This window comes from Chrysemys picta, chromosome 6 (genome assembly GCF_011386835.1).
Source record: "Chrysemys picta bellii isolate R12L10 chromosome 6, ASM1138683v2, whole genome shotgun sequence".
In the NCBI taxonomy this organism is placed as follows: domain Eukaryota; kingdom Metazoa; phylum Chordata; order Testudines; family Emydidae; genus Chrysemys; species Chrysemys picta.
Window position 1 is genome coordinate 25,232,304 of NC_088796.1, and position 15,878 is coordinate 25,248,181.

The following is a 15,878-nucleotide window of genomic DNA, read 5'->3' on the forward strand; positions in this document are numbered from 1 at the left end:
GAGCTGCCTGAGGTAAGCACCACCCGGATGGAGCCCGCACCCCCACCCCCACCCCAAACCCAAACCCCTGCCCCAGCCTGGCGAAAGTGAGTGAGGTTGGGGGAGGGCCTCAGAGAAGGGGCAGGGCAAGGGTGTTTGGCTTTGTGAAATAGAAAGTTGGCAACCCTACGTGGCATCACTACCACATTTTTATTGTACATTCTTATGCATTCTGTAATTATGGGGGCTGATCAGTGCTGGAGTACATCAAGCCCCTAAGGTGCCAGTAACATGTCAGTGACTTGGAGGCAAATACTGTATGTGCTTCAGCAGCTAGTCTTCGTAGGCATTAGCCCCAGTGAAAGGTAATGTTCCAGGGCTGGCAGGAAAGGGAAAGGGTGCAAACACCCTAGGTACAGAGGCTTAAAAAGTTACAGTTCAAAGTGGGGCAGCCCAATGGAGAGTTGGGGCTCTTCAGGCCTAGTGCCTGGGATGCCCTCTCCAGTCCAGTCTCTATTCAAGCAAATAGGGTCTTACAGGTTTCCAGGCGAGGATCAGTTAGCAGTGTGTCTCTGATTGGGGCCCCTCTGCACTGGCTCCCTGCCCAATTGCTGCTGTTCCCCCCCATAAGTCCCACACACAGCTGTATCCAGTGTGATATCTGGCAGTCACAGTCTGTTCTGCATGTGGCTCTGTACACAGTTCCTGGGGCTGCTTCTCTGCAGCGCCAGGCTAGCCATGCAGCCACTGTTTTCAAATAGAACCTGGTCATTTCCTGGTTCAGGACCTTTCCTCTTCCCTTTCCAGTAAGAAGGGTATGTGCAGTGGGGACAAGCTGATTTGAGTTGCTCTTAATAGATGCCCATTTTCATCCCCCCATTTTCTAGCTATTTCAACCAGTGGACTAAAGACCCCAGTTCTGCAACCCCTTTCACACGTGACTTGCCTGGGATCAATTACTCGAGTAAGGCTCAGGCCTTTATACAACTCCTGTGCAGCAAGCAGACTGAAAAAAAACCCCTTTCAGTAATGAATGGACCAATGTAATTGCAAAGGAAGAAGCAAAATTTGGCCCACTCTGGTCATTTGGTGTCTTGCCACAGGGGTGACCAGATAGCAAATGTGGAAAATCGGGACAAAGAGTGGTGGTGGTGGGTGTAATAGGCACCTATATAAGACAAAGGCCCGCATATCAGGACTATCCCTATAAAATCGGGACATCTGATCACCCTACTTGCCACTCACCATTTTAAAAACACTGAGATGGCTGAATATACCTCACAAAGATGTGATTTTTATAACAGGGATTTCTCACAGGATCAACACATTAAAATATCTACCTCTTCCCCCTCCCCCCCCAGGTCTGCAAACATAAGAGTGACATCTTTATCTTGGTTTGCATACCCACTGGTGGTCAAACTGTTCTAATTGCACAATCAGTTGCTAATGGTATAATAAGCCTTCCATTAGAGCGGGGTGGCCAAACCACAGCTCGTGAGCTGCATGCAGCTCTTTTACAGTTCAAGCTCCCCACGCTCCACCCCATTCTCTACCTACCAGACTGGAGGGGCAGGAAGCTCAGGGCTTCTGCCCCCTACAGTGTGGGCTTCTGCCAGAGACAACTGGTGCCTGCTGAGAGCAGCGGCCCCTCCCTGCAGCTCCTATCTGTTTGCCCCGGCCTCTCCACGCAGAACGAACACCTGGGTGCTGCAGGGAGGGGTTACTGAGAGTAAGAGGGTGTGTGTGCCTGGGAGGGCATGACTTAAGCTGTTGGAGTTGAACCTTTAAATTGTGCCCCCCCCCCCTTAGCTTCTTGGGGAGAGGCTGCAGGGATAGCTGCTGCCTCTCCCCATAGCTGCAGCTCCCAGCATGCTGGCTCCAGCAGCTGCAGTGCAGTGGGGGACCAAACTGCACTGTGTGACCAAGCAAGGCTAGAAAACCCTGGCAAAAATCAGGAGGGAACGTGACCCCACATGCCTCCCCGCAAGCATCACTTCTGCCCAGTGGAAAAGGGACTCAGGGCTTCAGCCCCTCAGGGCATGCCTGCTGGGGCTCAGGACTTCAGCAGGAGTGGGGCTGATGCCCCAAGCAGGCACCTCCCATAGGGCTAAAGACCTGAAATCCCCCTCCCTGCAGGGCTAAAGCCTTGAGTCCCGGCAGGTGCCTCCTGTGGGACTGAAGCCCCGAGCCCCAGCCAGCCGCTCCCTGACTCTTGAGCTTCTGAAGATTGTCCTATGTGGCCTGGAGGGTCAGTAAGTTTGGCCACCCCTGCATTAGAGCTTAACACTTAGTAATAATATATCTGAACAACTGTTAAATTACCCATGTAAATAAGTATTGCTCACAGAAACCAGGTGCAAAAACATGAAACTGATTATTTATCACTGGAGTGAACTGGTAGTAGTTTAGAAACAAGGTAATAATTATAATAATTAATATGGAGTGTTACTATGGTTATTTTTTAAAATTTCAAAGTAATTTACAAATATTGTGGTCCATCTTGCAGTCCTTACTCTTTTTACTCCTGCTTACACAAGGGCTGAATTTAGCCACATCAGTATTTCTGGCAATGAAATGTAACACATCTGTGATCACCAAGGACTTCATGGTTGTCACTATATTGTCCACCACAGACTTTCACAGGACTTTGGCTCCACAAGCACAATCCCCCACAACTTCAACTAAAGGAAAATCTCTGTTAGCTGATAGCAGCAAAGGACATGTGCTGCAGCACTTAGATGAGCAATTCCAATTCTATCCAGCAGAGGGGGGAATAGTACATATAAACCAGTGGCTCTCAACCTTTCCAGACCACTGTATCCCTTTCAGGCATCTGATTTGTTTTGCAAGTTTCACCTCACTTAAAAACCACTTACTTACAAAATCAGACAAAAATACAAAAGTGTCACAGTGATAACCACTGATATAAACAATAACAGTTCATTGCGATACTCATTTATTAAATACAAATATTTTTCTCTCTCCCCTCCCCCATTTATTAAGGGTCAAACTTAAATACTAAAGGACACCTTCAAGTTACCCCTTAAAATGTAAAATCCAGCACAATATTTTTAAGATACATTTACCATTTTAAAGCCTGGAGCATATTGCATTAGCAAAGAAAGAACTGGCGTGAGAAAAGAACCCGTTGATTCCACATCAGCTATCACTGAGTCAGCCTGGCTGGAGCTAGAAGACTGCAGGAGTTAGGAAACCCTTTGCCAGAACACTATTAATTTTTTTTTTCAATAACAGTTCTAAACTGTAAAAAGCAACAGAGAGTCCTGTGCAGGGCTGGCTCCAGGCACCAGCTGAACAAGCAGGTGCTTGGGGCGGCCAAGGGAGAGGAGTGGCACCTGCGGCAATTTGGGGCGGCAGGTCCTGCACTCCCTCTAGGAGCGAAGGACCTGCCGCTGAACTGCTGCCGCTGATTGCGGGGGTTTTTTTCCCGCCAATTGCCACCGCCGATCGCGATTGCGGGTTTCGTTTTTTTTTTTTTTGCTTGGGGCGGCAGAAATGCTGGAGACGGCCCTGGTCTTGTGGCACCTTTAAGACTAACAAATGTATTGGAGCATAAGCATGTACATGCATCCGATGAAGTGGGCATTCACTCACGAAAGCTTATGCTCCAATACATTTGTTAGTCTTAAAGGTGCCACAGGACTCTCTGTTGCTTTTTACAGACCCAGACTAACACGGCTACCCCTCTGATACAGTTCTAAACTGGGAATTACTGAGGAAAGATTTACAATTGGTTGGTTTATGGCAGAAAATTGTGGAGCTAGGATATAATGGTGCTCGTTAGACATTCATAGGTGTATTCTGTTTTAGAAACTAGAATCACCATTAACTCCACTTGTGCCTGAGGAAAGAGCTCTTCTCAGAACATTTAATCAGAGGTTACTGATACCACCTGGATCAAGTCATGTCATTTTCAGGGATCTATGCTGCTGCTACCAAAATCAGGGGAAAACCCTGTGTATCCCCAGTAGTGTGGGTATTGTGGGTGTTCAGGCCACTCAGCATTTTCCTGGAATGAACCCATTAGTAATCTTTGTAAAAAAAAAAATCCTATGTATCAAATTATAATAAACTTTTTAAATGTCTAGCATGTTTAAATAAAAATCTTGTACAGACGTCTACTAGGAATGAGTGATGCAGACCTAACTAATCAGTGCTGTAAGGCCAGTAACACTGGGGAATTTGCACACAAAAATGACTATGTTAATTCTAACTGTCTTGGCTTAATTTGTGATTTTTGCATTGCTGAAGAGGGTTGACACTGTCAGTGCTGCTGCATGCTGGGAAAGGGAGAGGGAGGAGAGGGACAGCTTCTTTGTTTCTTTAGCATCAGCAGGGGGCATACAAACAGGCACAGTGACTGGCACAGTGTCCCAAGGAAGAGGTGAGGTGGCCCTTTGTCATTAGCAGGAGCAGCAGCCACGGACATACACACAGACAATGAGTCAGGGCCAAGAAAGGGGAGGGGTAGGATTGGGCAGCCCCGCCTCCTCATTACAGGGAGGAGGACACACAGACAGACACAGTCTGGTGAGAGACTGGATAAAACCAGGTTGCTCCAGTCCTGAGCAGTTCAACTACTTTTGGGTGAAGGAAGCTGCTGGAAAAAAGTGACCGCAGAAGCTTGCCAAAGGAGTTGCCTCTGAATGCAAGGACAGGAATAATCCACCACTCTCAGCCAAGAGAAGGAGTGCCTGCCCATAAATAATCCCCACAGATTGGACTCCTTTTCCCTTTCTACAAATCCCTTGAAGCTGCTGAATTAGAAAGGACCTGGCCTAATGTCTCATGCCTTGAGAATTGTAGAATGATCCCATGTGAATCATCTGCATGACCAATCTTGGTTCCAATATCCTGCTTAACATGTGAGGAATTGAAACCTGGATCTGATATTCTGCTCTCCCTTACATGTGAGGGATTCAGATTTCTGGTCTAAAACTTGCTCTTCCCTATGTTTGTGGAGCATGGATCCTAGCCACAATATTCTGTTCTCTTCCATCTGCTCAGATCATGGCTCCCAGCACTATCCCTCTGTTCTTCCCTATGTGAGCTCTGAGTTATGCACATATAGGGGAAAGCAGAATATTTGAGCTGCCATTTGGAGTTCCGTGCACATACATGAGGGTGGAATATTAGAGCTGAGACTGGCTGTGTGGGTCTCCAAGGAGTATTTTTCCCTATGGCAGTTTTTAAAGAATCTCACTTTTGATGAAGGATTGTGCAATATAAATTCTTATTCATGATTCTTTTTTAAATCAGTCATTTAATTCACCACATCTAGAAAGCCCTGAAATGTTAAAAAGGAAATGTAGGACACATTACAAAAAAATCTCCGTGGCTTTTACTTCCTTAAACAAAACATCCAAAATAGGATGATGAAAAGAAGATGCTGGGAAATGTTGGATAATAATATTGTAATTACAGTATATACAGACTATTACAGACTATAATTAATTACAGACTATATTTTCAGACTTCAATCTGGTCTTGCACTTGTTGTACGTGTTTTTAAGCACTGTCACCTCTGCATGCAGGTAATAGGTTCTATCAACTGCACTTGCGCAAATGAAGATCATGTTTTTAAAATTTGTCTCGGGGGAGAAAAGGAGATCAAACTTGGAAAAACGTGATTGCTGGATGCTGAGTGAGCACAGGAAGCATTAAGCAGAAAGACAAGCAAGGATATAGCTGAATCCAGGATGTAAAATTGCCTATATTAAGTCTACCTGTAATGTGAAAAAGTCTGTTTACCCAGCTAGGTGTGTGGTAATTTCAGCCTGCAGTGCAAAACTGTAAGGTTTACTTTTATTTTTATTGATTTTCTGTGTTCCCAAAGTTGACTTTTTTTTTTTGCCTTGTTTTTAATTTAAGGAAGTTTTTGGCTGGTTTGGGATTACTGTTGCATGTTATCCTGAGGACAGGTAAATGATCCGTGGCCTTGGAGGACAGATTGGAGGGAGCCCTGAACTTAAGTCCAGCTCAGGTTCTTGGTCAGAAGCAAAGACCAAGGTTGCTGTCAGTGCCCTGGCTTCAGACACCCCAAAGCATGAGAAAATCCTAAAAAACAAAGGATGAGAGATGGGTTCATGAAGAAAAGATAACAGTTACAAATTGTTTTCTCTTTGCAGTCTGCAAAATTAATTCGTTTTCTTTTGCATCTAAAAATATATAAAAAAATGTTTTACCTTCAGTGTTCTGTGGTTCACATTTTTGCAGGTGTTTGAAAACATTTTTTAAAACAACAGTTTCAAACGTGGATGTCTAAAGTTAGGTATCTAAATATATATTTATACACCTAAACAGAAGTGCCAGTATCTCCTGCATGTTGTACTCTAATAGCCTCCACTGACTTCAGTAGCATCTGTGAGTGCACAGCAACTCTGAAAATGAGGCCAATTTTAACATGAATTAAGATTCCTAAATGTAGGCATCTGCATTTTAAAATGTCAACTCTGTTTTTTGTAGTTCAAAATCTATATTTTCTTTGCCAACTTTGACTGTAATTATAAATCAGTGCTGGCTGCCTTATGTTAAGGAGTGCTGTCATAGCCATGTTGGAACCAGGATTTTAGACAGACAAGGTGAGTGAGGTAATATCTTTTACTGGACTGACTTCTGTTGGTCAAAAAGACAAAACTTTCAAACTGAAGAAGAACTCTGTGAAGCTTAAAAGTTTGTCTCTTTCACCAACAGAAGTTGGTCCAGTAAAAGATATTACCTCACCTATCTTGTTTCTCTTATATTAAGGAAATAAATAATTGATTTTCTCATACAGAGTTCTGCGTTCCATTCCAGTCCATCCCACTTACTAATGTTCCATTCTGGGTGAATTAGAAAACCAAGAAACCAGTGAATTCTGACATAGAATCTTAGGTCTGGAAGATTGGGTTGCCAATGGCAACCCTCCAGGATTGGCCTGGAGACTCCAGGAATTAAATATTAATCTTTAATTAAAGATTATGTCACGTGAAGAAACCTCCAGGAATACATCCAACCAAAATTGGCATCCCTATTGAAAAGGTCCTCAAGAGGTCTTCTAATCCAGTCCCCTGCACTCAAGGCAGGACTAAGTATTATCTAGACCAGCCCTGATAAGTGTTTGTCTAGCCTGCTCTTAAAAATATCCAATGTCAGAGATCCCACAACTCACTAGGCAATTTATTCCAGTGCTTAACTACCCTGACAGTTAGGCAGTTTTTCCTAATGTCCAACCTAAACATCCCTTGCTGCAATTTAAACACATTGCTTCTTGTCCTATCCTCACAGGTTAAAAGAAAATTTTTTCTTTCGCCTCCTTGTAGCAACCTTTTATGTAATTGAGAACGTTTTCATGTCCCCTCTTCTCCAGACTAAACAAACCCAATTTCTTCAATCTTCCCTCATAGGTCATATTTTTGTACACCTTTAATAATCTTTGTTGCTCTTCTCTGGACTTTCTCCAATTTGTCCACATCTTTCCTGAAATATGGCTTCAGAACTGGACACAATATTCCTGTTGAGGCCTAATCAGCACGGAGTAGAGTGGAAAAATTACTTAGAATAATTAGGCTCTCTCTACTTTACTAGGGATGTACCAACACCTAGCTTTTGTAATATAGTTTGCATGACAAATATTATTCAGGAGCCAGCCAATGAAATTTGAAGAAAGTAAAATGTTAGTAGTAATTATTAATCTTCCAGGAAAGTAAATATTAATGCTAGATTGTGGCTATACCTTACAGAGTGAATTCAATATTCAAAATTAGGCTAAAACTGGAAAAAGCTGTATTTTAAAAGTTTCCCCACACAGCTGGCCAGTCTTTTTCAGGCTGTTTTGCTGATGTTGTGATACTGACCTGTTGTAAGGTAAGTATCTCAAATTTTCACTGCTGTCTTTCATCCAGTTCACAAATCGAGAGGTCTTAAAATGGCCAAAGGATCCATCAAGATTTGCCACAGCTCTTGCTACTGTTAGAAGTCTTTCCCCTATGTTGTATCTATTTTGTGATGTGGCTCTTTACAAGTAAGTGGAATCCTGCTGCCTGACATCTTCTTTGGATTTTTTTATTCTTTCTCATTCAGAATTTTGGTCTTTATAAGAGCTCAGTGAAATGTAGAAAGCACCATTTTTTAAAACACAAAAACTATTAAATGAGAAGATCAATGTCTTTGAATATAATTTCTACCCTTATATTTCTTGGTACAGTGTTGTATAGTATTAGCAGGCTTCTGCACTCCACTTATATTGTATCATGTTTTCACTAACATTTGATTATTATTTGCAGAAATTAATACAGCAACACTTACATGAGCTAATGTAAAAACTATTTAACTGTATGATGGATCCTTAGAGGAAAAAATCAGAACTAGTTTAAATGTTCTCTAGCGCAAAAAGCTAATAGCAGTGGGACATTTTTGTTTGCCACTTTTAGCATCAAACCACAGACACTATAACCAGAAAATTGTCTGAACCACGTTAGGCCTATCAGCGCTGCAGTACAATCTGCATAGTATACTGTTACGTACAGTATAATATGGCCTTGTCCACATACTTTTTTCTAAAAATAAATAGAATCCCCACAATTGCCCTCACCATTCAGCTCTACCTTAGGATTGTGAAGATAACTTTATTCTCGATGTCAATATATTTCTGTTTTGCTGAGTTTGCAGACAGAGACAGTGTCAATATTCAGGAGACGTGACTATATTCACCTTAATGGATTACTAAACTTCAAAACTTATTGATAATAATTTGATTGCTAACTCTCATAAACAAGCAGCCAAAACACAAACACTTAGATGAAATACCGTAAACCGGAATGAAAAGTACAGCTACTGTAAATCAGTTTTGGGATTTTAAGTTTTCTAGCTCCTAGGAAACAACATTCAAGAAATAAAATTAGAGTATATGTGGCATGTTTTGCAAAGTTTTAATGCTAATATTCTGCAGACATATTATTTCAAGTGATATACTATTTAGCTATCTTGTGAATGTCTTGGGAGAAGTAGAGAGGAAAATTAGATTCCTCACTTATTGTGATTTTGGGTATTACCTCTTCAAGGGTACTTGGATATTACAATGATGGACACTCACAGGAGACATAACTAGACAGACAGATAGGTTTGCTCTACCATTCATTAAAATTTGTAAGGTTTAGAGTAATTGATCACATTTAAAAAGCATTACAATATTATTGTCATGCAGGATATTCAAAACTATTAACGCTGAGAACAGAATAAAACAAATATGGTCTAAAATATAGGACAGATTCTGATCTATTATAAATCAGAATAGTTTCAGTGAAGTCAGAGGAACTACATTAACTGTACACTAGCTGAGGATTTGGCTCTAAATTTGTCTCAGAAGAGCACACATCAGAGTTAAGTTGTGTACTGATATTTCCATCCTTCTGTAAATTCCACATAAAAACATAGTTCACTATTGTCTATGATCAGAAAAAACGTAACTCCCTTCAGAAGCATAAATTGCAGAAGCAGACCAAAAACCACACGTTAGTGCAAAACCAATGTGATGCTTTTCTATATAAATTTATTTTGTTTCATTTCTAAAACTGCTTCTTAGCACATTACTTTTGGATACAAAGAAACAACTGTCTACATTCCTATAGATAGATGGCAGCCAAAAATCAGTGAAGCCTTATGGCTAAAAACAGGACTTGCCAAAACATGCCGGTGAAGTGTGGTTTACATTTTATAGATCTGATTAAACATCACAATATAAAATCATAGTTAGCTCTCAGGCAAGTGGGTGTGCAGCAAGGATTTCAGCCAAGCTCTCAGGTCCCTTCCTGATCTCTTTGAAGCGCATAATCCTAGTTTTCATTGCCAAAACTCAAGTGAGGAACATTACACTGGACGAAATTAGAGATACAGGAAAAACAGTAGTTTAAATCTGTAAAATGCAGAGAACCTCCTGCAAGACTTTTAGACAAAGACTTTCAAAAAATAGTAGCCTACAGTTAGGCTCCTAAATTTCTATGTATGTTCCTGAATAACAAGCCTAATTTTTAAGTTCTGAGCATCCAGGAACTCCCAATGAAGTCACTGTTGGTTGCTCAGAACTTATGAAAATCAGACCAGTTATTTAGAGACCTAAGTATGGACCTGGGACCCTAAATTTAGACTCCGAGGTTTAAAAATCTTAGCCTTAATATCCTTGACTCTATTGACTTCAATTTAAAAGGAGTTGAGAGTCCTCAGAAGTGAACCCTACAGGATCACATCCCAGGAAAATTAAAATAGTCCCCCTACAACTTTATACACAGCCAGATTTAAATCCATATGATAGCAGCTCTCTCCCAGCTAATTTAAATATATTTTTCTATTAAGATTTTGTGACACAAAGAAATGCTTTATTAAAATTCAAATACTCGACATCTACTGTATTCCTTTTATCAGCCACAAAAAAGCAAAACCCTGAAATATAAAACAGGTTAGAGGAGTAGCATGGAGGTAAATTCGACTCTGCAGTCCTAGAAGTGACCATCTTCCATCCATACCACATCATCAAACTGTGGTCCTGTCAGACTTCACAAGCTAAGCAGAAGTGGGTCTGACAAGTGCTTGGAAAGCAGATATCCAAGGACATTGAAAGGCGCAACAGGAAGTGTTTTTGGTAGTTTTGTTGGTGGTGCACAATTTTCAAATGATGTCTTAATGAGATGTCCAGTAGATCTGGTCAAAAATTTTCCAACAGAACAGTTTTCCATTAAAAATGCTGATTTGACAAAATCTAAATATTTGGCAGGAATGTATTTTCCGTGCAAACAAACGTTTTGTTTCAACAAAGTCAAAGCACTTTGTTTTCATAAGGTCAAAGTGCTTTGTTTCAATTGTATCATTTGACTTTTAAGTAAAAATGATAGTCAAAACGAAGCACTTCAACCTTATTGAAACTTTTTTTCAGAATTTCTGTTTTGTGAAAAATTTTGTCTTTTTGTTTCAGACTGGGATGATAGAAAATTTTGAAGTGTTGGAATTTTCAGCAGAACACAAATTTCAGGCTTCAACCAGCTCTAGTCCAATCTAAACTAGTCCACACTGCAATTAAACACCCACAGCTGGCCCGTGTCAGCTGACTCAGGCTCGCTCGGGCTACAGGGCTGTACAATTCCTGTAAAATTCCGGTGCAGACGTTCAGGCTCAGACTGGTGCCTGACCTCTGGGACTCTGTGAGGGGGGAGAGTCCCAGAGCCCAGGCTTCAGTCTGAGCCTGAACGTCTATACTGCAATTTATAGCTCCGCAGCCCAAGCCCACAAGCCAGAATCAGTGGACAGAGGCCAACCGTGGGTGTTTTATTGCAGTGTAGACGTACCCTACATTTCACGGAAGAGATTCCTGTATACCATACAATGTGCTGATGAAAGACACTATATAAAAGGCAAATAAATATACATTGTCAACCTCCGTTTCAAATAGCATGATATAGATACAACTTGTGGGGAAAGTTGTGATGGGAATGAGATAGGGAGTTACACAGCCCCACTCAGATCAACAATGATTCAAGCCTGCTCGGGAAACTTAGATTCCATTTCTGTTGTATTTAGGAAAAAGAAAAGGACAGAGCACGTCCAGCTAACTAGGACCAAATAATGCTTTTTAGAATCGCTCTTTTATAATATCTTTCCTATGTTTTTAGGGCCCGAGCCTGCAAATCCTTCATCACACAAATAGCTCATATTCACATGAATAATCCCACTACTGCCAATCATGTGACCAAGACTTTGCAGGATTGGGCCATTACTTATTAGGTCATGTTCACCCCCTTGCATTAATACTGTACTAGCCACAACTTCTGTTGCTATAGGGCTCAAACACCCTCTGTTTGTTCTGTGGGGAGTGGGAGTTACCCAAACGGTGCTATTTATTATCCCACGCCAATAGCGTGCTTTTATAGCATGGAGCTATGAAGGATTTTTTCTAAAAATATCCTTGTTCACACTGGTCATAATAACTTGGCTATAAGCCTGCTCCCTGTGATGTTTACAAACACAGCATATAGATACATTATGTACATAGCAGTGGCCAGTACAGTTCCAAGCACAATGGGGGCATTGGATAGGGCTTAACAAAGACTTTTTAAAACCTCAAAGACTACAGTTTGTGAAAAAACGTTAGGCCTCCTTTCAAACAAGTGCGTGTTGTAAGTATTTTTGGAAGTCACATCACAATAATGTAATTTAAGCAGAGCTGCTATGCCAGCAGTAACTGTGCCACTAAACCAGTGAGACTGTGCCAAGAACAAAGAATTGCTTAATAAACACTCAAGACTCTCTGACATCTCCATGCTCACTGTTATTATATATAACCTAACACTCCAGCCCATTCAGTAGTCATCTTAGGAAGGGTCATAATAATTAGCATACATTTAATATTCGTAAAGCCTAATACAAATATTCAACATTACAGCATCCTAGTTAAGTATTAGTTTCCTCATTTTACTTGTGGAGAAACAGACATAGAGAAGTTAATGTTTTGATCCAGGAAAGCAAGTAAGTACATACTTAATTTTAAGCATGTGAATAAATGGGACTACTTGTAGTTAACATTAAGCATCTTCTTAAATGTTTTGCTGGATTGGGGCCTAAGTAATTTGCCCAGAACTATAAACTAAATCAGTGGCAGAACCAGGATTAGACTTCAGAAGTGCCTTACTCCTAGCACTGTTCTCAGTGCACTAGACCAGCTCTTGGTTTAGCAATAGTTTGTACTATCACACACGTTTTTTTTTAAATCGGTCAATAACTCAGAAACTTTTTCTTGATAGTGTCCTTCCTCCTTTTGAGCTGCTGTTAATAATTTCAGATAAATCACATTCAAATAGTTCCTCTTCCTGCTCCTCCAAAAAGCCGTGATTTTTTTTTTCTTTTCGGTCCACGTGTGTAATTATGGGGCTCTTTGGTGAGCCTAAATGAGTCAGCCCCGCTCTCGTTGCCAAAGTGCTCAGCATAGGACATAGCATTTAGTACAGCCATGGCAGCGAGTGCCACTTCCACGAGCTGTGCTAGGCCAGGCCTTTCTGAAAGCTGCAAAGGTTTCAATGACACAGAACTCAACATCCTTAGGAACAAAGAGGGACTGGAATTTAAATTTATAGCAAAATCTAGACCTGGGACCCCTCTGGGATTTCAAAATGCAACACTTGAACATGCAGTCTTTTTTAACTCAGCGGGAAGCACAAACCACAGATCCTTGCAGGGTTACATTGGTAGAATCATAATTTTAAGAGTTTAGGATGAAAAGCATTTCAGACCAAATTTGGTCTTCATTTACACCTTTGCAACCCCATTAATATTACTGGGACAGCATGCGTATAACAGGGAACAGCGTTTGGTCTTTATGCCTACAACTATCCCATTCACCAAAAATATATTTACTGTGGGAGCACAAGTATACAAAACATTAGGTCATACAAAACGTACCTGTGTAGCATTCATCGCTGCGGTTTAATTCGCTGTTACCCAAGCTGTGGAACTGATTGCTGATGGTTTGTTTTTGCATATGAGTACTGGTAGCTTGGTTCTCGGTCCAAGTATCACTGGGACATCCTCTTCTTTTGGTGAGGCAAGGTTTGTCCTTCATGTGATGCACAGAGCTGACTGTAATATTGTTACCTGTACATGAAGGTCCTATCCTTGTATATAATACATTTGCTTCACTAGCAGGAACTTCTTGGTGTCTCATACTTATGGTTCTTACAGTTAAAAAAAATACAGTTTCAGCTTCAGTTTATCTGGCCCAGGACTTGTGGTTTAGTCTTACTAGCTCTTCTTTTGAAGATAAAAAAACCCCAAACCCAAGCCTAATTTCAGTAGTTTAAAATCCTGCATAGAAACTATGTTTTCCAAATAGCTGCCCAAACGCTAACAATTCCTGCTTTGCATTCTTCTGTTGAGATGAGCTTCTAATGCAGAAACTCAAAGTAACACCTTGTTAAAGCAGTTACACTAGATTCAAAGAACATTGCTCCATGGCACAAAATGTTGTAGATGAAGTAAAGCAAGCATTTACTGAGTACGCTCTTGTATCTCTGACAGCTAAGTGTAGAGTTCTTAGCAGAGGCTGGTCTTTGGGAGGAGATATGTAAAGCCAGAAAGATTAACATAATGGGGTGGGCAGTGAATGACGCCAGAGTCACTTTGCATAGCACTTACCAAAAAAGGGATAGGGAATGGTTTCAGAAGATTCTGTGTTTTTCTAGTCATTGGATCCTCACAGGCAGAACAGCTTCATACATAAACCCCAATTACCTCATTTTACTGACCACAGTAGAGCAAATTAACAATTAACACTAGGTGTATGAGGGTAAGTGTGTGTGTGTGAGAAAGATTTGATGAAAGTTTATATATCTGCCATTCATCAAAAGAAATGCAGTTCCAAGCAGAACATAGAGAAAACTGCATGATTTGGTGTTGTATGATTGCAAAGCTTTCTAGTGGGTGTTCTTTAATAAAAGGAAACAAAAAATGTGTTCTTCATTCGATTAGGGCAATATATCAACATTCTTCTCAACTTTGCTCAGCTGAGTAAGAAAAGTGTATAGTCCCAATCTAAACCAGAAATACAGTACATCTCCAATTATATTTTTTCTTTTCAGTCATTTTTAGAACATTTTAACCAATAGCATGCATGTTATAAAAACTTGAAGATATTCAGAATCACTATGGGCATAATCCTGCAACACTTACTCATGCAAGTATTTTTACTCATGCAGGTAGTCCTATTAAAATCAATGGCCAGTTACAAAGGAGAGTCTAAAGAAGTCTATTAAGAGCCTCACTTGTGTAATTCATACCTCCTTCCAGCCCCTACAACATGTATGTTTCACCAAGCCCGCCTCGTGCTTACACTTATTTAGTTTCACACCCACTTACAAAGGTGTAATTTACACCTCCCTCACATCACCTCAGAACTTGTCCCACTGAGTCTAACTTTGATCCTCTGAATGTAAGGGAATCTAAACTGATGTAATATGCCTGCTAAGGGGCCAGAAGAAAGGAATGCAGCAGGCAAGTAACTAACAGGAGGGTGTAAGAATGTGAAAGTTAAAATAGCCACATACTGCTTGAACCTACACTCCAAGCGGCCTGCAAAAGATGTTAAGTTACACTAACTTGGACTCCCTTACATATTGATAAGTGGTTGTAAGTATGTCTCAGGGAATCTAACCAAGTATAAGAGAGTCTGACTTGCACCATGCTACATATCACCACTGAATACCCCAAAGAAACTACTTGTGTGACTAATGACTACTGTGGTCAGCAAAGGCTGCAAGATTTGACCCTATTGCTTACAAAATATTTGCTTGTGTGCTCCCACAAGCCCAGGGACTGCTTTTCTGGGTGGCTCTTACACAAGTTGTGTATTATTCCCTTTCCTCATAGTGCAGCCACATTAGAGAGGATCATGACCTATTTTATAATGATAAAAGAATGAATCCTAGAGGTATTTCACCTCCTCACTAAGATTAAAGTAAGACAGAAGGTTAGCTTTTATGGCACAAAGGCGCTATCTATCCTATTCACTAGAACAAAGAACTGGCAGCTAAAGACAAAGAGAATTGCTTTTTATGGCATATATCTGAGTGGTCTGTGATAGTATATAATATTATGGTCAAAGCAGGAATTTATGGCTGTCAGAAGAACCAATTTACACTGTCATCAGAGAGAGAGACAGTTAAACATTTGGATAAATATGGAATCTCAGTTAATTCTTTCTGATGTCATCTCGGAACCCTCACTTATGTATAAGCACACGTAGAAGTGTCTTAGCAATTAGGTGTTTCTACAATACTGAGTTTGAGTTCCGCAGGGACAGTGCAGACTAACATTGGACTCCTGAAGCAGGAATAAACCGCAGTAAACAAGCTGTGAAAACT

General features: G+C 40.8%; 1 protein-coding gene and 1 long non-coding RNA gene across 5 annotated transcripts in view; one reads left to right on the forward strand and one right to left on the reverse strand.

Annotated features, from left to right (window-relative positions):
- The window catches only part of RANBP3L (RAN binding protein 3 like), a 49,517-nt gene extending 35,460 nt beyond the window's left edge, over positions 1–14,057 (reverse strand). For 2 of the 4 annotated variants that reach the window (XR_256778.5, XM_005306905.5), the window contains exon 1: positions 13,423–14,028. Coding sequence is in view for 3 of the 4 variants with exons in the window: in XM_005306905.5 (XP_005306962.1) it covers positions 13,423–13,684 (262 nt within the window). In the remaining variant the exon portion in view is untranslated. Of the gene's footprint in view, positions 1–13,422 lie in introns of all 4 variants that reach the window. The other 2 variants (XM_005306908.5, XM_042860199.2) reach the window with 2 other exon arrangements.
- Positions 12,355–15,878, forward strand: part of LOC101935029 (uncharacterized) — a 41,663-nt gene continuing 38,139 nt past the window's right edge. Inside the window, exon 1 of the long non-coding RNA XR_256779.5 lies at positions 12,355–12,492. This is a non-coding gene — a long non-coding RNA (uncharacterized LOC101935029). The remainder of the gene's footprint in view (positions 12,493–15,878) is intronic.